Source organism: Passer domesticus, chromosome 4, assembly GCF_036417665.1.
Source record: "Passer domesticus isolate bPasDom1 chromosome 4, bPasDom1.hap1, whole genome shotgun sequence".
Classification (NCBI taxonomy): Eukaryota; Metazoa; Chordata; class Aves; order Passeriformes; family Passeridae; genus Passer; species Passer domesticus.
The window spans coordinates 32870616-32893637 of NC_087477.1; the positions used below are offsets into that span (position 1 = coordinate 32870616).

The 23022-nt window shown below is 50.5% G+C and overlaps 2 protein-coding genes and 1 long non-coding RNA gene across 4 annotated transcripts in view; 2 read left to right on the forward strand and 1 right to left on the reverse strand.

The window, feature by feature from the left end:
* Nucleotides 1–93: 93 nt before the first annotated feature.
* Nucleotides 94–4186, reverse strand: LOC135298867 (uncharacterized). The gene is made up of 3 exons (XR_010360930.1): nt 4085–4186; nt 3248–3341; nt 94–2090 (listed from the first exon to the last, which is right to left on the reverse strand). It is a non-coding gene; the product is annotated as an uncharacterized LOC135298867 (long non-coding RNA).
* Nucleotides 4187–4639: 453 nt separating this feature from the next.
* ATOH1 (atonal bHLH transcription factor 1) lies at nt 4640–6487 on the forward strand. The gene has a single exon (XM_064419262.1). It carries the CDS (start codon nt 4640–4642, stop codon nt 5507–5509), a length of 870 nt encoding a protein of 289 aa, XP_064275332.1. The 3' UTR covers nt 5510–6487.
* A 6563-nt stretch (nt 6488–13050) lies between these two features.
* Nucleotides 13051–23022, forward strand: part of SMARCAD1 (SWI/SNF-related, matrix-associated actin-dependent regulator of chromatin, subfamily a, containing DEAD/H box 1) — a 118230-nt gene continuing 108258 nt past the window's right edge. For both annotated transcript variants that reach the window (XM_064416960.1, XM_064416961.1), the window contains exon 1: nt 13051–13195. The gene's annotated coding sequence lies outside the window, so the exon portion shown is untranslated. The remainder of the gene's footprint in view (nt 13196–23022) is intronic.

Here is a 23022-nt window from a genome sequence, read left to right on the forward strand (position 1 = left end):
TAGTGCCAGCAAATCTGGAGTATTTACATTCTCTGGGCTCTTGGGCAAGAGACCTTGAGAGCGAGAGGCAGTGACCAGATTTGATTTGAAGAAATACATTGTTTCTGTGCACGGATTGATGTTAATTCTCTGATCTTATACTACACGAAGTATTGATCATTTACTGTAAAACTGTTGATCACAATGGTAATTTTGTTGCTTAAATGATTTATACCAGTAAAACATATCAACTAGCAGCCTAATGAAATCATGTTAGAAAGCACTTGTTCGTAAGGCAGGGATGCCTTAGTGTTCTCTTATTGCTCATTTCAAGAGTAACTAAAACAAGGGACCTGTGGGTGGTGCCTGTGAGCATGCACAGGCCCTACATAATTGTTCCTGCTGCAAAGGGTGTACAAGCTACACCTGGAATAGCATCGTTGTTCAAAGTGTCCCACAGCTGAGTTTGGTGGGACTGAAAGCATTTATCAATTTTAGTGGAATCTCCTTGCCAAGCTGAGTACAAATTAAAAAAGGGTTTAAAACAAAATGATCAAAGGAAAATTATTATGAGTGATGCTTCCTTGAATATGAAGGGTTTTATTTTTAAAATATAGGCATAAATTAATATCTCAGTAACAGCTGTATACATTTAAATAGGAAAAATGTAGGTACAAATTCCATAGATAAGATTTCCAACTGTATCACCAGGCTGAATTCATTATGCCTGACAATGGCCCCAGGAGGTAGGCAAGTATTGTTGTACCAATGCTTTGCATTTCTCTTGGAGGCAGTGGAGGTACTTGCACTAAAATTAACTGTACACAACTGCAAGTGTCCACAGGGTTAGCCCCAGAGCAAAGATATTTATGGAGGTAAGTGTCACCAAGAAATGGGAATTAGTTTTACAAACCCTCCAAGAGCTGAAGCACATGGCATTGGGTAAGTGTAATGATCTGCCCAGGAGAATTGCTCTGCATTTCTGTAACACTGCCCCTTTCCACTGAGGACAACCAGGACCAGCACGGTTCTGGTTGTCCTCAGTGCAAAGGGGCAGGGTTCAGAAATGTGATTTCCCCAGTACCTGGGCTCTTGCGTTCCTTGCAGTCATCACTTCTAATGTGCATTTAAAACACATTTGACAGTAAAGCATTAGACACTGGTCAGAGGAGGAGCCTAAGAAACATTTGCTGCTGGACCCTTTTCTGCTTTAAGCAATCTTGCTCTGAATAAAGTAAGTATGAATGCTTTATTTGGGTGAGTATTCTGATGATGCAGTCCATTGAGACTGAAAATAATGCAGCTGTACATTATCTATTTGTGTTTGTAGTAGCTCCTAGATGGGGTTTGCTGTCCCAGAGAGCAGGGAGGGAGCCATTGGGAGGGCAGCCTTCCCTCCTCCTGCAGGAGGCCCGGGCTGGTTGTAGCTGAGATTCAGCGAGGACTACCTGATCTCAGTGAGCAAGACTCACACCTTGGTCTCTCTCCACTTGTGGGTTTTACTGCCTGAAGACCAGGGGAGGTATGAAGAGGGCTGTGTGTTCCCCCACGTACTTTTCAAAAGGAAAGGAGGAAATGGGAGAACACATGGAAAAGTGGGGAAAGGGAAGGAATAAAATACTTTCTGACCAGTGGTGATGCCTGCAGAGAAGCTGGCTGATTTTGAAATGGCATTGCATGAGCAATTAGACTGTTGAGTACAAACTGAGAAGTGACCCATGTGCTTTGTGTGCCTTCAAAATGTCTCTGGCTGTAATGATAGAGGAGGCTTTTTAAAGCAAGTCTGCTGTCCCCCCTTTTGTAACTCACTTTTCTGTAACATTAGTCCGTTCCTGATCCCAAGTTGCTGCCTGGGCTCTTAACCAGGCTGGGGGTGGGGGGGAGAGGAAAGGAGGACTGGGGGGAAAATATGCATAAAGATACGGGGATAAGTTCAGTTTGTTTTCCTCTGAAAGCTTTGACACTTGCTTAGAGCAGATTCATTTTCAAGGCTTCCTACATTCCTGCTATTGTACAGTAAGTGTTTCAGACCGGTGTGCCTGTGTTTCCGACTCCCGTGAAGTCCCCTTTGCAGCAGGGCGTGCCTCGAACCGCTTCAAAAGAACCAACTTCTACAAAAGAAAAAAAGAAACTCAAGTAGGCTTGAACATACAAAGAGAGGGAGAAAGGAAAGTGAAAAGGGCCGGGCAGTGTTGAATACAAAATGAGTTCAGCCAGCCCCAGGAGTTCTTCATCACTTACATTTATCTTATTCTGGGAGGGCAGAGCTAAACCCAGTGCTGACATAAACCACCCTTTGCCTTTGACTTTGACTCTGAGAGTGTGCACACACAGCAGATACAGGCATACAGAGAGCACTGGATTTCAATGAAACATTTTTTCCCCCTCTGAGCAGTGGTGTTGATGGGGAAAATGGCTTTTTGTGTGTGTCCTTTCAAAGGCAAACTGTGGAGTGAGTCTCAGATGCCTCCAGTTTCAAAGCGTGCATGCGCTCACAAAACATGCACTTGAAAAATAAGCAGCTGTTTCTGTTTCCCAGCCAGGAACTTTTCCCATCCCAGGAGCACGCTGAGGTGTTCGGCTGATGTCCCCAGTGCTCCATACGGTCACTGAGGTACTGCTAAGGAAAGTCCCCAGCACCTGATGGCATCCCTGGGGTATCCAGGGGCATCAGCCACCTTGCATCCACATGAGAGGCTAATGGGATGCTGCTTCCCTCTGTGCCCAGAGGCCAGAGGATGGTTTGTGGGACGGAGGGCTTGATGTCAAGGACAGCCACACAGCCTGGAGGGAGATGTTGAAGACTTCAACACAGCACCAGCCTGGCTCCCCCCATGCTGGGCGCTCACTAGGCTGTCAGTGGCTACTGCTCAGCAAAGCTCCCACTCATTTCCAAGGTTTGGTTCGCAGTTCTTGCATGGAACAGCTCACAGCCACGGCACCCGGTGCCCAAACAGGGAACACACGGATTAACCTTGGGGAGGAGAGCACAGCAGGGCTGCTGGCAAAGCACACCTGTGCCACGGGCACCCGGGAAGGGAGCACGTGGTGCCTGCCGACTGAAAGAGAAGCCGGGGGGCCGGGAATTTAGCCAGCAAGCAGCACCATGCAGCACTGAGGGCTTTCCCCCCTGTTAAGGATAGAAGATTTACTGAAGGGGGGAGGTTAGACAATGGGAGAGTATAAAAGTTTTTACTAGATACAGAGAGATGGTCTGGCAACTTTATGGATACTATACAGAAACAACATATTGACTTCTGCACCTTACCATCCTTCTCACCGAGTAAAAACTTCCATTTTGGTCAGAAACTGACAACTTGTTTTCGGGTGATACGACAGCTTTTGCCTTTGAAGCATAATAGCTAGGGGGGGAAAAAAGAATAGAGAAGGTTTGCTTCTGTTTGTTTTTAAAGAAAGCAAACCATCAGCTTTGCGCTTTCTCAGTACCATCCAGTTGTTTGTGGAAGGTGGGCCCCAGGCGCCTGCCAAGTGTGCCCAGCCAGCTTCCTAAACCAGCGAGGCTGCTCATTCCATGTCCCTGCTGCTGCTGGGCTCCCTCGCTCCCTCCTTGGCTTGCGAGTTATTCACTTTTGAAAAAACATATCTACCTCATACTGTGCCCATCACTTTGTTCTCCACACGCCTATTCACACGGGCAAACCTCCACTTCTCCTCTCCAGGCAGGCGGCGGTGGCGGGAGGGGAGGCAGCGCGGAAGGGAAGTTAAGATGCGTGCACGGAGCTATTTCCCTCTCCACCACCTTTGGCCAGCTATTGTTGGCCCAACAAAAGGACTCGCTCGCGGGGGATCGGGACCCTGCCGAAAACGGGCAGCTCCGGGGGCAATGTGCTGTCCCGGCTGCGAACGCCACCGCTTCTCACCTACCGGGTCCCGCGTGGGCTTCCCGCATGTCCCGGGATTACCGCTCTAAAACCGAGGCCATTCCCTCGGCGGCTTCGCGGCCGAACCCCCGCACGGCAGCGCCGCGCTCCCTGCACCGTCCCGGGCGGGCAGCGCTCCGCACCGGCACCTACGGCCGCAGCGAGAGCCGGGCGGACCGACGGCTACTCCCGCCAGGCGTGGGGAAGCCAAGGGGGGCATTTACCGGAGCCTCCGAGGTTTGGCTGTAAGCAAAAGGATGTTTCCCCAGAGCAGTGCGGCGGCGGGGAGAGCCCGGCGCGGCCGGCTGAGGGCTCGCTCTGTCGGCGGGGCGGACGCGCCGTCGGGGCGCGCCCCGGCACCCCCGCCCCGTTCCGCCCCGCCGCGCGCGGGGAGCCCGCCCGGCGCGCGCCTGCCCGGGGCGGGGCGGGGCGGGGCAGCGCGTGCCGCCGGCCCGGGCTCACCCCCCCCCAACCCCCCCCGCTCCCGTCCGCCGCCGCCGGCCGCGGCCTCCGCTCCCCCCGCGCGCCATTGGCTCCCCGCACGCGCCGGCCCCGCGCGCGCGCGCGCCATTGGCCGCGCCGACACGCGACCGGCGCGAGTGGAGGGCGTGCGGCGGGAGGGGTGGGGCGCGAGGCAGCGGCGGGGAGGGGGGAGCGGGACCCCGGCGCGTGCCGCTCCTTAAAGGGGGGCGCGAGCGCGGCCGACACCGGAGCCGTCGGGGCGCCACGCGCGAGGCGGGGGCTGCGCGCGGCCCGATGGGCGCGCGGCGCTAGCAGCCATGAGCCTGCCCTGGGCGGAGCGCGCCCGCGAGCCGCCCGCGCCCGGCCAGCCGGCCCCGGGCCCCGAGCGCGGCGGCTGCGGCGCCTTCGCGCCCGCCTCGTGGCTCGGTGTCTGCTGCGCCGCCCGCCTGCCCGCCGCCGCCTCGCCGCGCTACCTGCTGCCCGGCGAGGACGACGAGGCGGCGGCGGCGGCGGAGGGCGGCGCGGCGCGGGGCGGCGGGAGCAGCCCCGGCGGGGCGCGGGGCGGCGGGCGGCCGCGGGGCGGCGGCGGCCCCGGGCTGCGGGCGCAGGTGAGCGGCGTGCAGAAGCAGCGGCGGCTGGCGGCCAACGCGCGGGAGCGGCGGCGGATGCACGGGCTGAACCACGCCTTCGACCAGCTGCGCAATGTCATCCCCTCCTTCAACAACGACAAGAAGCTCTCCAAGTACGAGACGCTGCAGATGGCGCAGATCTACATCAGCGCCCTGGCCGAGCTGCTGCACGGCCCCGCCGCCCCTTCCGACGGCCCCGGCAAGGCCGAGCACCGCGGGGCCCCCTTCGAGCCGCCCTGCGCCGCCGCCGGGGCCGGAGCTCCGCCGGGGCCGCCCGCGCCGCCGCCGGGGCCGCCCAGAGCGTCGCCCCCCGGGCACGGCCGGACTCGCTTCCCCCCGCCGCCGGCCGCGGGGGGCTACTCGGTGCCGCTCGACCCGCTGCACTTCTCCTTCGCGGAGGGCGCCCTGATGGGACAGAGAGCCCCTTCCCCCGCCCTCCTCCTGCCGCAGCCCGGGCAGCCGCCGCAGGAGAGGAGCAAGACGTCGCCCCGGTCCCACAGGAGCGACGGGGAGTTCTCGCCCCGCTCCCACTACAGCGATTCGGATGAGGCCAGCTAAGGCAGGGGCGTCGTCCCCGGCACCCCCGCAAGGCCGCCCCTCGAAGCACAGACTCCGCCGTGGGCTGAGCAGCGGTGCCGCCACGGACGGCATCGGCTCCCCTCGGTCGCTTTGAAATCCGCCCCCTCGTCTCCCACCCCCGGCAGCCCCTGGTTTGTCCAGGGGGGATGGCTGTTAGCGAGTGACTGTACCCGCCCTGTCTGTCAGGGTCGGATGGTTTGTTTTAACCTTTAGTTTACACTTCGAAAGTTTCTTCCGCCTAGAAGTCGTTGCCGTTCCCTCCTGCCAACACGCCAGCTCGCAGCGCGGAGCCTGGCTCGCCCCGTCGGCGAGCGGGCGATGCGCAGGGAGAAGCCTGGCCCCGCTGCCGGGGGCGCCGCCGGCGCCATCCATCCCCACCCAGCCGTGAACCCGCCCTGGCACCCCCGTCTTCAGAACACCGATCCTGCCGTGGGTCGCATTGCTGTGGAAACACACACACACACACACACGCACACATACACAAGTCCATAGCGCGCCGTCTTAACCTGTAAATAGCGGAGAAAATTTGGATTTTCCTTAGAGCACCATGTCGGCGTCTTTTGGGGGGAAACTTGGCGCAAGCACTTTATCAGCGGCTGGAGATGCAGTTTCAAGAGGAAAGCTACTAACTGCCAATTGGAGACCAATGTTTAATTAAGCCACTTAATCCTAACGCTCTCTTAAAAACGAAAACGGTTTTGTCGTGTCAAACTTTTATGTCAGTTTTATTTTCCTTTTGTGGTAATAGGAAACGTATTTATTATGCAGTGTTTGCAATTATTTCTGCTTTTCTCTTTTTTTAAAAAAAAAGTTCTTTTCTACGACGAAAATCGTTTATTTTGATTTTAGCAACGCCAGCTGCCATTGTTTTATGTATTTTAATTTTGAAAATTTTTTTGAGATCAAATAAACGTGGAGGAAAAAAAAAAAAAAAGCACCAAAACCACCAAAACAAAATCAGCCTCGAATCGTGATCGGGTTCATCTTCTCCCTTCGCCCTCGCTGTGCCGGGGTGGTGTCAAACTCCGCGGCGGGGGTGAGAGGTACAGGGTGATGGGGCGCTCCGGCTGCCTGCAGAGGGACGGGCGGACCCCGGGGCCGGTGTCCGGGGCTGTGCCCCGCGTGGGGCAGCGCTACCTCCGCTCCCTGCGCCGCCGGGACCCTGTCCCGTTCCCGTCCCGCCGTTCCCAGCGGAACCGGGGAATTGCAACAAGTGCAGGGTGAGGAGCTTGTCGCTGTTCTGTAGCGCCTGTCCCCGCACCGCCGCTCAAGTCACATCGTTCCCTTCTTCCCCACTCCTCGGGGACGCGAGCGGATCTTCCCACGGAGTCTCCTCGGTATAAGCCGAGCGGAAAGGGCTGGGAGCGGGCGGAGAAGCTGGCGGGGTTTCGGGGACACGCGAGCAGCGCGGCGGGTCGCCGGGGATCAGGATGTGGCCCCTGGGCTCGGAGGGCAGTGGGGGATTGGCTGATGCTCAGCCCAGCCTGCCCGTGACAGCGGAGCCGTGCCGGTGCCGGGGTCCCGCTGGGGTCAGCAGGTGACCCGGGCAGGGGGTGTCGGAGGGGCGATCACTGAACCGGGCGCGGCCAGGGGAGCGGCCCCGCGGGTGTCGCTTTCCCTGCAGAAACAGGGCACCTGTCCCCCCGGTAACCCCTGCCCTGCTCGCCGCCAGCACACGGCCGCCGCCCGTACCTGCCGAAGCGGGCTACGGTCCCGCAGGGCGGAAAGTTTATCGGGAGGGTCATTTGCCTTCCTCATAAAATGCCTGCTTTGTCGGGGTAGGTCAGCTTTGGTTACCGGCACTGATTTCTGTGCAAGGAACTCGCACCTTGGGGTCCCATCACGGGAGTGATGCGGCGCAGCAAAAAAACCACCAACTTTGGGGGCGTTGTTTTGTTTATTTGGTTTAATTTGGGGATGTACTCGGCGCGGGGGAAGCGGCGTGACCGAGGAGCATCACCAGCGGAGGGTCCCGGCGGTGCCGGCCGTGGGTGGAAGGGCTGCGTGCGGCCTCTCTCCGCCCCGCCGTCCCGGGCTCTGCCTCCGCGGCTGCGGGCACTCGGCGTGGTGGAAAAGAGCGCATCAAAATCCTCCCCGCTCCCTCGGTCGGGTCCCTTCCCCCGACGGACGAGCGCACCGCATGGCGCGGCTGGTGCTCGCAGCCGCAGCGCAGCAGCACTCTGAGGGTTTTTTCTTCTTCTTCTTTTTTTTTTTTTTTTTTTTTTTTTAACTCTTCTTTGAAAGAGATACCCAGCCGCATTCCCATTTTAAGGTTCAGCTATAGAGTTTGCATAACAACCGCTTGGCAGCCCCCCTCTCTTGCACTCCGTTAACAAGCTGTAACGTATAGCTGCAGGTTGCTATAATCTCATTAATATTTTGGAAACTTGAATATTGAGTATTTCAGACCGCTCATTCCCCATATGCCAGGCCACTCCCGCTATGCTGGCTGGTTCCTTTCTCTCCATTATTAGCAATTAGCTCCTACCTTCCAAAGTCAGATCCAAGTATCCAAGATACTAGCAAAGGAATCAACTATGTGTTGCAAGCTAAGCATGCTTAATATCTCCCAAACAAACAAAGAGACAACATTTCTTTAAGTAATGAAGATGGATAAATCGCTTTATTGAGCCTGCGACAGTGTTTGTTTTGTATAGACTACCGCAAAGTTTTTTAACAAGAGCGGGGACGCGCACCAGCCCCTGGAAGCAGTCTCGCCCGGTTTGCTTCGTGGGGTTTTATCATCCTAAACGGGCTTTTATTTGAAAAGGGCGAGTCAGAAGCGCACTATCCGAGCGTTAAATTTTGGCTGAACGCTGACTGTCCTCCGGGGTGTGCGAAAGGAGCGCGGGGGCTGGGGGGGCTTGGGGAGGCGGTCGCCTTTGTGCGAGGCGCACGGCGGCTCCGCTGGCTTTTGAGCTCGGATCAAAGCCGGATGGAGCGCGGCCGCGAACTCCGGTGCGGGGCTCTGCGCCGCCGTCCCGGGCATTCCGGGGGCACGGAGCGGGGCGAGGCGCGGCGGCCGAGGCGCATCTCTGCCCTGCAGCTCTCCGGCTGCTGTTTGCTCAACCTCTGGCCTCGGAGAACGAGGAGGAAAGGAAGGGGGAGAAAGGGTTAAACCCAGCGAGGGGAGACCAGAAAAGCGCAGGGACCACGGCGGGGGGGGTGGGGGGTTAGAAGGGGAGTTGGCCGTGGGGCCAGTGTTTCTTAATTAGAGCGGGGCGGACAATGCTTTGGGGCGGACAATGGGGGGGACAGGGGGGCTGGAGGGCGGAGGGGGGGTCTGGCCTCGCTCCCGGCCGCGGTGCGCCGTGTCTGGAGCGGAGCACGCGTTGTCAGCTGGTGAGCGCAGCGGCCTTTCAGGCGGCTCCCCAGGGAGCTGCGCGCCCGCGGTGAGCTCCATCGTCACCCCCTCCCCTCCATCATCATCATCATCGGCCTCCTCCTCCTCGGCGGCCCCCCACCCCAGCCGAGCACAACAGCCAGCATTCAAGCCCCCTTCCCTCCCTCCCCTCGCACAACAGCAGCGCAGTGGCAGCCACGCCACCTCCCAGCAACCAGCAGCACGCGAGGGCACCGCCGGGGCACCTGAAAGAGTCAAAGCCAAAGAAAGGGAGACAAAGGAGGAGAAAAAGATACGCAGGAGCGGCCCAGCGTGTCTGCTCCGACAGTGCGGAGGGGCAGGCGCCCACAGAGGCATGGGCGAGCCCACGCGGAGGCCGGCACGCACACGCGTGGCACTCGCTCGCAGGGGTCCGAGCCGCTGCAGCACCCACGGAGACACGCAGAAATCCCTCCGTGCAGGGCACAGGGAAGCGCCCCGGCAGCTTTGCGCCCACAGCCCCGTCCCCGCGAGGGGCACCTCGCGGCTTGGCTATCTCTGTGTGCCCCACTGCCCTGGCCCCACCTCTGACACTGTCACCCGCGGGCACCGATGCCGGGACGCGGCGGGAGCCGACCTTGTGTCTGGTCACCCGCGTGTGCCTGCCCGGGAGAGAAAAATGGGGCGAAAGTGGCGAGGGATCGGCTTGTGCGTGGGTGAGGCAGGGACCCTGCCGGCCCCGCTTGGGAGCATCCTCTCCTCGGGCAAGCCAGGCTGGAGCAGCGGGGAGCTGCGGGCGCACCCTGGGGGACAAGAGGTCGAGTTTTCCGCCCCTGGCCAAGTCACTGCAGCGCGGAAGGGGCTTTGCTCGGGGCTGTGTGTCCGCCGGGGCCGGGGCTGGGGCGCACGGCCGCTGCCCTCCCGGAGCTGGGCTCCGGCCTCGGAAAGCCACATGCTGCCCTGCCGCCTCCCCGTGTTAACTCCAGGCGGACTGTCTCTGAGGAGTCCCCGGGAGCGGATGGGAGCGCGGCTCCGCGGGCTGCGCTGCCCGTGTGCCGCGGGTGCGCTGCCGCTGCCGCCGCTGGCCATGTCCAGGCTGCCCAGAGCGGGGCAGACAGAAAGGCTCTTCTGAAGCGCTATCGAATGGCTCGGGATGCCTTCGGGAGCCCAGCCAAGGCGTGTCAAAGGCGGTTTGAGCGGTGAAGCATTTAAACGCTTCAATGGGTGACTTTCTGGCGTGTGCTTTTCTCCCTCCCTGCTTAGGCCCGGGAGGAGGGAACAGGCCTTTTTACTGAGCTCCTCCGGGGGTGGATGCGACACCCCCAGCCCGGTGCCGCAGCCGGGCTCTTCCCCGCGGGGCGCCAGCGGCGGAGCGGCCGCCTCTGCCCCGTCGGGCAGCGGGAAGAGCTCGGGTCTTTTGCCGCTCCCCGCAACTTTTCGCTCCCGGCTCGGTTTAAGCTGCTCGGGGTGGGGAAGTGCCGGCCCGTCGCACCCGCTGCAGCGCGGAGTGCGGCTGGGACCAGAGACGGGAGCTTGTGCAGCGCGGGGATGGGCTCTCAGCAGGGCTGACAGGAGATTTGGGAGTGGGAAAACAAATCCCCTCCGTTTCTGAAGAGATTCGTTTTTGTATTTCATCCCGGTTTTCCTCCGGTTTTGGGTGGGGTTTTTTTTGTTTGTTGGTTTGGTTTTTTGGGGTTTTTTTGGTTGTTGTTGTTTTCGTTTTTTGGGGGGGGGTTGTGGTTTGTTTTTTTGGGGGGCGGTTTTGTTTGTTTGTTTTGTTGTTGGGTTTTTTTTTCTTGTTGTTGTTTTTGTCGATTTTGGGGTCTTATTTTTTCTTCCCCCTCTTCCCTTGCTCTGCCCACTCTGATCTCCTCTTCCTTTCCCGGTGTCCCGGCGGCCATCCCCTTTCCCCCGCTGGACACCGGGGCGCTGCCGCCGCCGGGGTGCGCGGGGAGCGGCGGCGCGCACCCGCCGTGGGCGAGCGGGGCTGCAGCACTTTTGTAGGGCGGCTAATCAATGGCACATCAGCGAGACAGCGCATCAGCCCATCTGCTTGATATATATTCAGAAGGGCTCCAGCCCTTTTGAAGTCTAATTTCTTCCCCGGGAGAACGCGGCGGATAATTTACCATCATTTCCCAGGCAGGGCGGCCAGCGGGTTAACCCTTTCCCCAAGCGCTGCCGCCGCGGGTTTGCCTCCCGAGCGAGCAGTTTTGAATGCCTCAGCGCCTCGCCACAAACTTGTAAAAGTGCCTCTTTAATGGTACGTGACTCGCTGAAACAGGACACCGGCCCACCGGCACGGTAACCCCCTCTCCGGCTTGTCAGGCTGGGGTTTAAGAGACCCCTTCGGAACAAGCAAATCCCTCGGCCCTACCGGGTCAGCTCGTATCATTTCAGCTCCAGCCACCCACTGATATTCTTGTGTTTCGACATCTTTGGTCTTGGGGGTTTATTTTTGTTCCCATCCGATGCTCAGACACGCAGTTTTCTCCGGAGGCGGGAGCCAGGGTGGGGAGCGAGCGGCGCGTCGCGTACGGGCTGCGGTGCGGCCCCGCGCTGCAGAATCCCCTGGCTCACAGGGTGGCGGGGCCCGGCAGGTGCGGGGGGACGGGAGGATGCGGAGGATGCCGAGCCCGCACCCAGCACCCCGGCACAGCTGGGATGCGCCCCGCAACGAGCCAGCGGAGCTTTCCGACTTCCCCGGGTAGGGGAAGGCGTTTGACTCGGCAAATTCCTGAGCGCTTATTTGTTTTCTCTGCTCCCTTCCTCCCGCAAGGGCTCTGCCAGGACGGGAGATGCCCTGACTGCCCTGACTGAACTCTGGTTCAGGGGACAGGTTGAATAAACCCGAAACGGTTGAGCAGCATCACCTGCTTCCCATAAACCCCAAAAGCAAACCCTGGGGACCGGCCGGAGCCGCCGCAGAGCCCGCAGTCCCCACCTGCACCTCGCTTATCTACAGTCAACATTTTTATCCTGCCACAGAAAGGTTCCTGCTCGCTCCCGGCTCCGGGGCGGCATCCGCAGCTACACCCCGGCCCCCCCGCCGCTCCCCCGGCAGTCGGCGGACACCGGCCCCCCTTCCCCCCGAACTGAGGAGCCCCCACTTCTCCTGGGAGCAGTGCGAGGAGATCAGCTTATTTATTTATTTATTTATAAAATTCACCCGCCATGAAGGAGCAATGCATGACAACGTCTCCTGCAACACCTCTTCTTTAAAGTCTGCTTCAAAAAAGGAGGAGGGTGGTGCATTTATTTATTGGGTGTTTTTTAACACAGAAAAGATAGATCTTCTGCCTAAACATTTTGTGGCTGGAGAGGCTGGGAGAAGCCTTGCTGTTGGTTTCCACTGGAGCGGGAGTGGCTGTGCACAGAGTCAGAGCAAAGAGGGGAGGCAGGGGAAGCAGGGATCCCTGTCAGAGTGGGCAGTGGGCTCCTCCATACTCCATTTTGGAAAGCAATGGAAAGGGGGCTGTGTACTTAAATACAATTTGTCTACTTCGGATTTCAGGTGCTGTGGGCAAAAGTACCACTTCAGTGTTTGCTTTGTATTAGCCACAGATGATATTATTTTATTTTTCTCATTCCAGTACCAATGCTGAACTTAGGGCCAGTGTCACATGAAGGTCCCCCTGAATGCTGACTGTCAGCAAGCTGTGATGATCTGTGGTGGGGTTGTACAACCATGGCACAGCTGAGAGCTTGGCTAAGGCTCACACAGGGACTACTCATAGCTCTCAGTCCCTCATCTCCTCTGGCCTAGGGGGAATTATCTTGTCTGTGTAGAAGGACACAAGGCCCAGAAACATTAAATGACTTGGTATGGACAGCAGGAGCCCAGGGCCAAAGGGGATGAGTGTGGAATGTGTGCCACGGCCTTCTCACACAACACACTTTATTCCAGTTACTTCAGAAGTATTTCCAGTTGCAAGACTGCTCAAATCAGAGAACGTTCAGCCAGGGGCTGGCTTTACAACTCCAGATATGTTTCACACAGTTTTTGGTAGGGTCATCTATTCCTGATGCCCCAGGAAGCAGGGTGCAGAGCAGTTTGTGTTACCCCAGCTGTAGCCTGTTATCTAGGATGGGTCAAGAGGGAGGGAGAGGTCAATTTTCTGATATAGGATAAAGCTGAGCACTATTTTGGGAGGGATGGTGATTGGATGCAGGCTTCTGCAAGCAAAATGGTTCTCCTGATTGTTCCCTCTTTAAGTTCTAATCTGCTTAATTTGCTCCTGCTGGAGCTTCCCCACTGTCATGGGTGAGAGTCTCACTTACCCTGTAAGGCACAGTCTGATGTGCAGAACATGCAGCACCTACCAGCTTCAGTCACCTCTCAGGTAGGAAGAATATCTCTTATTTTTTCTGGTATTGGCACTGCTGCTGCTGTTTGTAGTGAAGATATGATGAATACAGCCTGAATTACATTCTTATGCTTCAATGCTTACCAGAATGTTTTGCAAAAGTACTCTCAGAGCAAATTTTTGTGTTGTTTGTCTCTGGTTGTGGAAAGATTACTGGATTAAATCAATTATACTGCTATTACCTGACTATTAAAACATTCAATTAACCCTCTTCCCTGCTCTACGCTTTGGTGGCTGCCTCTTTGCATTGTAGAATATCATGAAAGCTTTTTCTTTAAAAAGTCTTGAAGAGCAGAAGGCTGGTTCTATGAGAATGGCAGCTGGGAAAGAAAGGCTCTGAATTGCTGTTGTATTCCTAGGATTTTCCTATTGGGAAAGAGAGTGAAAGCTTGGAAGCACTGCTGGCTGTAATTTTAGGCTTAGTAAATGGGGTTACTTCACTTGAGCACTGCTGCTGCCTGTGATTGCTGACCCCATCCCTGACACCCTCAGGGGAACTGCACTGGGCAGTGCTCAAAGCTGAGGGTGAAGGAGTGAGGCACCTGTGGAGCAAAGGCAGTTTTGTTTGGTATGAATACTCTGTGCTGTGGTTTTACTGGAAGTTTCTCAACTTTGGGCTGCCCCACCAGGGGCTGGGGTGTGGTCCAGTGCAGCTGAAGCAGCTCTGAGGTTCTGGCAGTGCGCTGGAAGTTCCTTGTTCTGCCACACACCTGCCTGGGGCTGCTCTGGTGCTTGGTGACACTTCCATCACAGGTATTCTCTAGGATTCCAGCTCCTCTGGAACCTGAACTTGTGGTGGCATCTCTGAAGGGTCCCTGTGTGTGGCTCTTCCACTATAGAGGTGTGTGTAAGGGACATAGACCTTTGTATATCTTAGGCTAAACAAGAATTTACAAAGTAATTCATAGCTCTTCTACTGGTAATTCACTAACTTTTCCCAGACCCTGAGGAACTGATATCTGGAAATGATATTTTTATATTTGGTTTCCCTTTTGTTTTTCTAAGTAACTGAGAAGTGTAAATAGAATCTTCCAACAGAAAGCAGTGGGTCTAAACTTACCTTAGAGATGCTGTGGTCATAATTTCAAGTGTTCTTAAACCAGGAAAAAGAAAAAAAATTATTCCCCAAGATAGAAACAAGAGAAATGAAAGATGAGCATTCAAAGCCAGGTTTTTGGTCCTCAAAAGCTGCTGAGTACTCAGAGGTTTTCAGCTCTTTCTGTGGCAGTTGGGTGCTTAGCAGACAGGGAAAACTCTGACTTATTAGAATACTAAAGTGATATCTGTGGGTGCATTTGGCAGTTGTACTTGTTATCCTTGCACATCTTGTGTACAATATGTGTGGAGCTGATGTAGGGAACTGACCTGCAGATTCCTGAAATAGATGGAGGTGCAGGATCAGGGCCTCCACAGAGGGTCAGCAGGCCAAACTGAATTAGGCTCTCCAAAGTCTGCAGGAAATGTTGGAAACAAATAGCTTGGTGTCCTTTTCTGGCAGACCCTTAATTTGTTTATTCAAATAAAACCCCAACAGATTATTTTAAAAAAAGCTTCCCTTCCCCCTTCACTAATTGATCTATTTTGATAGAACTTCTTGATTTTCAATACCTCAAATCTGAGAAATGTAAAAACATGAAGTTTCAAGATGTTAACTCTACATTTGCAGCTTTTTGAAAAATTATTGGAAATGCAGTGTCAGAAGATTTCAGTTTTTCTATTGCCTGAAAAAAAGAATATATTCTAATTAATTTTTTTCTTTCATTTCTCTCAAACAAAATCAAACCTCTGCTTGCCAGCCTCTCCTGTTTGTCCTGATATCCAGTTTGTAGATATTAAACTTGTTGTGTTTACTGCTATCACATAAAATTCATACTCTGTGAATGGCTTACAAGGCATTTTCATTAGGAGATTCTGCAGCTGTTGGAGGACTGGGCCATCAGCCTTTGGAAATAGGGATTTCAGGAGGGAGAAAGTTCCCTGCTGGTTTTAATTTTTTTTCCTCATGTAAAGTTCATATTTTATAATTATGCCTAGAGAAAAAAAGGAAGCCAGCAAAATCAGTGCATTCAAACAGTTTGTGTTTCTACTACAGTACCAACATCAATATATTTAATCAGATAAAAGTCAATTAATGTAACTGAAAATATAGCACTAGAAATTCTCCTAATTTCTGTTATTTTCATTTAATTATTCCCTTTGACAGTTCTTTCATTACACTTTTTGTTTTCCCCTTCATGCATTTTGAGATTTGAAAACAAATGGCTGAATTATTCCATGAGTTCTAATATCCTCACTGGAAGAGAATATCCTAAATTCTCATCAAGTGTTACTGAAAATTACTGTAGGACTCTGATTTTGAAAAAGGGGTCTTTAATTTTTTTGTTTATACTATGGGCAAGGGTTTTTGGGTGGCAGTTTAATGTTAACCTTTTAGAACATAGTACTGGAGAGGAGTGTGACAGATTTCCATCAGCATAAGCCTTCTCTGCACTCAGGAAGGTCTCACCTCTTTGGAGGAAAGAACTCCCACCTTCAGCGCTGTGGTATGAAGTGAAACATGATCCAAGTCGGATGATGGAAACAGTTCAACCAGAAGAATAGACCATAGGAAAGCTGAGCAGAGGTTTCCAAAATGGAAAAGATGAGAGAAACAACAGAGCCAGGAGATAGTTAATTACCATATTGGTATATATTTGGGGCTATACTCATGCACAGAACTGGAAAGGTTGCTTGGGAGAAACAGCTTCCCTCTCTGTCTTTGGAAAGACCAGGAAATCTGATGAGACATCAAAAGAAATGTGAGAGCGTTGCTTAAATCTGCCTGTGCTGGCCATTACACACATTTCATGGGTATGGAGCACATGGAGAAGAGGAGATGTGCTAACAGCAAATGTCAGGTCCTGCTTTGCAGGGGCTGCCCCTCTGAATGCATACAGGCCCTGTTGTGCAGGAGCTCCTCCTGTCTGCTCTGCTAATGGCTGGCAAACCAAGGAATCACAGGGTGGCTTGGGTGGGAGGGCACTTTAAGGATCCTCTAGCTGTCCTCACACAGGCAGGGACACCAATGCTGTTTGGGCAGATCAAAATGCTTGTTTTCACACTCTCCCTCTGTGCTCAGCACTGGTGGGGCCACTCCTGGAGTGCTGTGTTCACTTCTGGCCCCTCACTGCAAGGAGAACATTGAGGTGCTGCAGCGTGTCCAGAGAATGGTCTGGAGAATAAATCTGTGGTTATTGCCAGCAGCTGCTGTTCTAGCTTGCACAGTAATATTTTAGGGGTTTGGAAACTGAGAATACAGCTCTTGTGGGATACTTTTGTGATGCCACAGATTTTACTGGTGAAGCCTGTATTTTAATACATGTGCAATGGGGCTCTATCAACTTGCATTTATGTGGACAAGTATTTGTGCATGTGAAATCAAGCAAAGGATTATTAAAAAGGTATATCCAAAGCTGAAATTTCCCTTCCTCACCCCTTATTTTCCATTACTTTAGGTAGCTTTTCAACAGCCATGACCATGAGTAGTTTCCTGGTTATTACCCCAGAAGCAGTGACACATCTGTCATCCAGCCCAATATGTATTTTTGTGCAACCATACCACCATACATGCTTTTGCCTTAAGAAACAGTGAACCTTGAGTAATATGTAATATGTTAAGTTCCAGAGCATGGATAGGCTTTTTCAAAGAGCACAGATATTTCGAAGCCCTCTCAGTACTCAGCCAGACCTGAGCACAACTTGGAGTACCACAAAATTGGTGGATATTCAATATTCAATTCAACACTGTCATCAAGATCACCTGATTTAGAAGACCATTTTTAATTTTCCATGGAAAGCTTAGTGTTTCTATAAAACTCTCATTTAGCCACAATATAATATTCAACCAGTTGTATTTTCAGGGCATTTTATAAGCGTTACAAACTCCACACTATGATGAAGAAAGGGAGTAGCATTATCAACAATTCTGACCCCATCAACAGTGTATTCTTGACATTCAAACACCATTCATTCAACCAGAAGAATCTGCATCATTACTTAGGGAGATTCTCAGAAAATATTTTAAATGTTATTGAAACTCTACCTAAGATTAAAAGACATTATAATATCTCATTGTCTAGTGATATGTATTCAGAATTTTTTATTCTGTGAAGGATGTAAATAGTGTCATGAAATAACATCTTCAGCAATGCACTTGGTATCACGTGTGTACACTAGGCACAGGACAACTGAATATAAGAGTTTTTCTTTTGAAATTTAATTCCTTTTTTTACTGAAGTTGGGCTTTTAGATCAAACTAGGGAATTGGAATATTTTCTATTAGCTCTCTAAACTTGTTTCTAAATTTCTTCTCTCCTCTCAAGCACTTAACATGGAGTCACTGCCTTCTCCCTGTATGTACTGCAGTGTGTCCAAATTCAGATTTCCCTTTAGCATCACATTATCTAGGAAAAATAAGTGTTACTCATGTCTTTCAGGAGTAATGGGCTACAAAATCCATAACAGATAAATCCATAACAGACAACCCCTGTGCTGAGTATACTGTATACCAGAAAAGAAAATCCATCAGGGCTTATATTTTAATTGCTTCTGCAGGAAGCAATCTGACTAAAACAAAAGGTATTTTGCCACAAAGCTTTTGTATTGCACATAGAAGGACACTGTTATGTTTTAAAAAAATAGCCTTTGAAGTTGCCTATGAGCTGCTGCCCTGATTAATTTAAAATTTTAGGTTTACGCACCCGGCCATAAACTCTTTTATGAACTTTTTATTGCAACTGAACTGCACGGCCTGGCGCTGGGAGGCAGGTGTTCCGAAGGATGCCCTGGATCAACACAGGCAGCCCAGCCTGAGCCAGACCGCGCCATAAACCCGGGAGCGCCGGGCGGGGCCGGGCTCTGTCCATGGTAGCGGCTCCGGCTCCGACAGAGGCCTCGGGGGCTTGGGGTCTCTTTTCCTTCTTTTTCCTCACTTTTCTCTTTCCCTCCCTCGTCTTTTTTTTTTTGTTTGTTTGTTTTTTTTCTTGTTTTCTTTCCTCTTTTTGTTTTCCTCCATTCCCTCTTTTTTTTCCGTGTTTTTTTCCCCCCTTTTTCCAGTTTTGTTTTTTTAGGTTTTTTTGTTTGTTTTTGGAGGGTTTTTCCCATTTTTTTTTAATTTCCTTTTTCAATTTCCTTTTATTTCCTTTTTGATTTCCTGGCTTTCCCCCCTTTTTTCCCCCTTTCCCCCCCTTTTAATTTCCTTTTCTCCTCCCCTTTTTTTCTTTCCCTTTTCTCTCCTTGTTTTTTGTACTTTTTTGAACCTTTTTTTTACATTTTTCCTATTTCCTGCTTTATTTCCTTTCCTGCTTTATTTCCTGGGGGTTTTTTCTGGTTTTTCCCCCTGTTTTTTTCCCCTTGTTTTTCCCAGTCATTTTTTTCCCCTCTTTTTTTCTTTCTTTTTGTGGGTTTTTTTCAGGTTTGGGGTTTGGTTTTTTTTTTGGTTTTTTTTTTTGTTTTGTTTTTTTTGTAATTTTAAAATTATTTTTGGGGGTTTTTTTTGTAATTTTTTTCCTTTTTCTCTCTCCTCCTTTTCCCCTCTCCTACTTTAGTCCCTTCCTGCCAATACAGACTCTTAAAAAAAACCCCAAAACCACAAAATCAGCCCTATCAAACACCTCAGTGCAAACCTTTTCACCCCTGTTTAATGCAGTGTGTGTTTTTAATATATCATCCTTAGCCAAAAGCCTTCAGTGGTACATGAAGCATAGAAGCTTGGCTTGTTAGGCAGGTGGCACAGTGGTGATTTCTTATGGTCTGCTTTAGCTGATGCAAAGTAACTTTCTTTTTTTTCCAGAATATCACCCATAATTTTTGCATTATCTGATCCTTCTTTAAAGTTCTCAACATTCGACATCTTGGTCTTTTTAAAACTTATTTATTAGCTTAGTTTATCACAAGGAAGCAATCTCTCTCTGGAGCTCTGGTCCTTCTCTGTGTTTACACAGCCCAGTTGGATTTATACTGGCAGGAACCTCTCCCTGAATTGTCTCTGTGTAGGGAGAATCCCAGTAGTGAAAGACTGGTAGGGAAAGATCCATTTCCTTCTGAGCTGGCTGTACCCCCAGGATCTTCATCTGTCCTCTGCTGCAGCAGGGCCTCCATCCCAGAGAGACAAGAAGCAAACAGGGTTAAAATCTTCAAAGGCCAGGTGTACTTTCTATAGGGGAGAAAAAAACAAACAAAAAAGTGGGACAGGAACATGGAGGCTTATCACTGCAAACCCAGTTCCTGAATCAATCCCTATATTTTATTTTAATTTGCAGTTATATTCCAAAGCAGTTGAATTTTATGTCGATCAAATTAGTTTTGCATAAGAGTTTAGTTTTGATAGAAATAAATACTCGTGGTGTGAAAAAATCCCAACCAACAACAACCAAAACAAACAAAAAGGCCACCAATAACCCAGCAAAAAAACCCCAAACAAACAATAGAAGTATGACATTTGAAAGCAGGTGTTTAATTTCTATGAAAGAAAAAAATGGCACAAGTGTGAGCCTTGAATCCACTGTGAAACCAGAATGTTTCATCCTTCTAAGAACTGTAGTTCAAATTTTCTTCTCTGGCCTCAAACCACTACAGGAATTGGAAGCTGTGGGAGGGTCCTTGTTTATCCTTCTCTGCTTTGCTCAGGCAGGGCTCAGAATGGAATCAGAGTATCTTTTTTTTCATTGTTTGTATTATGATAAGATCCTCAGAGAGCAGGTGAGTGCTGGAACGACAAGGGTGTAACTCTTTATTACCATAAGTCATCTTTATGCTCATAAATAAACCTTTAGAACTGGATGGGATTGCTCAACTGTGCAAGAGTGTACAGGATGTGCCCATAAAACAAACTAAAACAGGCCATGTAATGCAATTTAAACAAGGATCCCATGTATGAAGCAAAAGCCCTTGTTGCTGATGTTATAAAACAGTATTAAAACACTCTTAGTGTGTTCTGTGTTTGTGCTTGATGTTTTGCTGTATAATTCCAGCTTTGGTGGTTTCAAATGGACATCTTTAGGGCCTGGAGAACCCTTCTCACACAAACACAGCTGGAGGCCTATAGGGATCTCATTTAGGAGTCTGTGATCACTCAGATAAGGGTGGTGGCTTTGAATGTCTGGTAGTCATTTATGCACTCTGTGTATTAATGTATCCCGAGGCAGTTAGAGCAGGTGAAACCCATGGGATCAGTGCCTCAAGGTTCTCTTCCACACTGCACAGAAGCCAACTCATGCTGTGTCTTGACAGGACCTTGTAAAAGTTAATATTTTCCATTTAGGTTTTGAAAACTGGGTGATCTTCTAAGTCATAAAACACAGGATGAAGTAGATCCCTTGCCAGACACTTACGGAAGTATCAGAGTACTTATTTCCAGGAGCATTTCTGTTGTTCGAGTTATGTGGGACAGAACCCTATTGTAAAAAAAAAAACAACCAACAAACAAAAAAAAACCCCCAAACTGAATAGGAAAAATTACCTCCTTCCCTTAAAAATGTATTTAATTCCCATTTCTGTAGCAGATCCAACTGCTAAATGGCCAGCACAGCAATTTCTTTTGTCACGGTAGCTGCTGCCCACCGAGAGAGCTGCTGCTCCAGCTCTGTGTGGAACTCCTACCAGAGGGCCCCAAACCAATGGTGTTTGCAGTAGGTGTCTGCCCTCTCCTACACAGCCAGAAGGGCTGGTCCAAAAGCCTCCTGCACAAATGAATATCTATTCACTTGGCGGATTGGGATGCAGGAGGGCAGGCAGAGCTTGCCATGTGGTACTGAGCCCAGTCCATTCCTGGGCCTGTTTTGAAAATTCAGGTAGCTCCACACATGTATGTGTGTGCTGTTTTCCAGTCTGAAAAGATGCACTAAATATTTCCTAAGAAAAGACTTTAAATTGGATAACTAAAGAGCAGATTCATGTGGTATCAAGAGATTTGAAAGGTGTAGTCCTGCTTGTAATGGGAGTAGAATATGGAAATGTCAATGAAACAGCTAAATATTTTTCCACCATGGTAGGTTGGTATTCAGGTTCTTTTGTGTTCTGGCTCTAATTTTGTCCAGGTTGGGGTAGTCTTGGAGTGAGTTCTGTTCCCTTTCAAAATGATGCAAACAAGGCTTTCTGACTGGGCAATAAAAGCTGAGCATGCACGACAGTGTGTGCTCGACTGCCTTACCAATGTCTCTTGGCCAGGTGGCATAAAGCCATGTGAGCACAGCATAAATGTGACTCCTTGTGTTTCAGTGCTACTATCAAGTGTATTTTATGGCTGGAATAAAACACACAGGAAGAATTTCCATTTGAACTGTTGTGCATAATTTTTGTCACAAAAAGAGAAGACAAAAATTACGTAATTCCTTGATAGGTTCCTTTCATTTCTTGGGTACTTTGGCAATAACATGACTACAAAAAAAGCCCCATACGTTGCATGCGAGACACAGGTGGATATAATTTTTCAAAATGTCTTTGTATGTTTCTGGTCTTGTTAGTGGAAATTATTTAACTGCTGAGTCTAAGCATCCTTTTATGAAAGCCTCTTTGGAGAATTAGAGTATTATTTATATTTCTTAGAAGGTGCTTTGTAAGTATTTAGTTTTTTAATTCTAAGAATATAAATGTTTAGCTCTTAGACTTAATTGGAGATTAGGGAGCCATTTATTTTCTTAGTACAAGATCTTCCTACAGAAATACTTTCATTCTTTGATAGTTTAAGAAACTTATTACTCTTTGGTTGAAGATATAGCTATGATGATGCCATAACTCCTTTCTTTTTTCCCCAGTTCCTATCTCTCTCCTGATTCTCCACGCTTTTCTTGAGCATCTGGACTAGACCAGACAAGTAGTGCTTGGACTAGACTAGAATAGTGTTGCTTACTCCAAAATCCTTCTAAAATCTTCCTTCCCTGGCCTTCATTCCATGTAGCAGTTTTGTAGTTACCTCATTCCAACTATCTTTTATGTTCTCACACCTCATCCCAAGTTTTCATGTGTCTCTTGATACCTTCCATACAAAAATGTTCAGACTCTCTTCATCTGCTGTATACCTTGGCCATCTTTTATTGACCTCTTTCGTTCACCTGTGTCTGCAGAAAGCTTTCTCCCTTTTTCCTTCTCTTCCCCTTTCAACAGTCCCACCAAATTGCTTCATACTTTGCTTGTATTTCATAGTACTGTCATGCTAAAACTGTAAGTCCTGTGATGTGCTTGGATGGAGAATGCCTAAATATCTTGCTGAGCTATGTTTGGAATTATCATCTCTGCCTTAGATGTGGAAGATCTGATGCAGAGCTGCTTTTATAAGCTCTGTGATGCTGTCAGGAGTAAGCCAGCATCTTCTGGCTCATAGCTCAACATCTTACCACTACATGCTGGTTTCTGGAAGCAGAAATTATCAGAATTCATTCATCAGTTATCAGATATTCCCTCCTAATGAGACACCAGCAATGGTATTTTGGCTGGTGATAACCTGAACATAGTGCCAATAGTGCATGTCCCACTGACAGTTTTCTTATCTTCTACCATCCTTCCCTGATAACCTCTTCAAGTGCCCCTCTGTCTAATATCTAATTTTAAGCAAGTAAATTTTTCAGAATTTTCTAATTAAATAACTGGGGGGAGGGGAGAATGTTGCTTTGTAGTGTGTTTTGCAAACTGTTCTGCAGAAAACCTCTCAGGGTCAAGTACCATTCCTTGAGATGTAGGTAGGTTGTCTCTCTGTCAAAGGTTCTGAGGCTTGAAGATCTTCTGCCCTTCAGAATTCAGCTGTGAGAAGCAGAGACTAGGATGTTCCA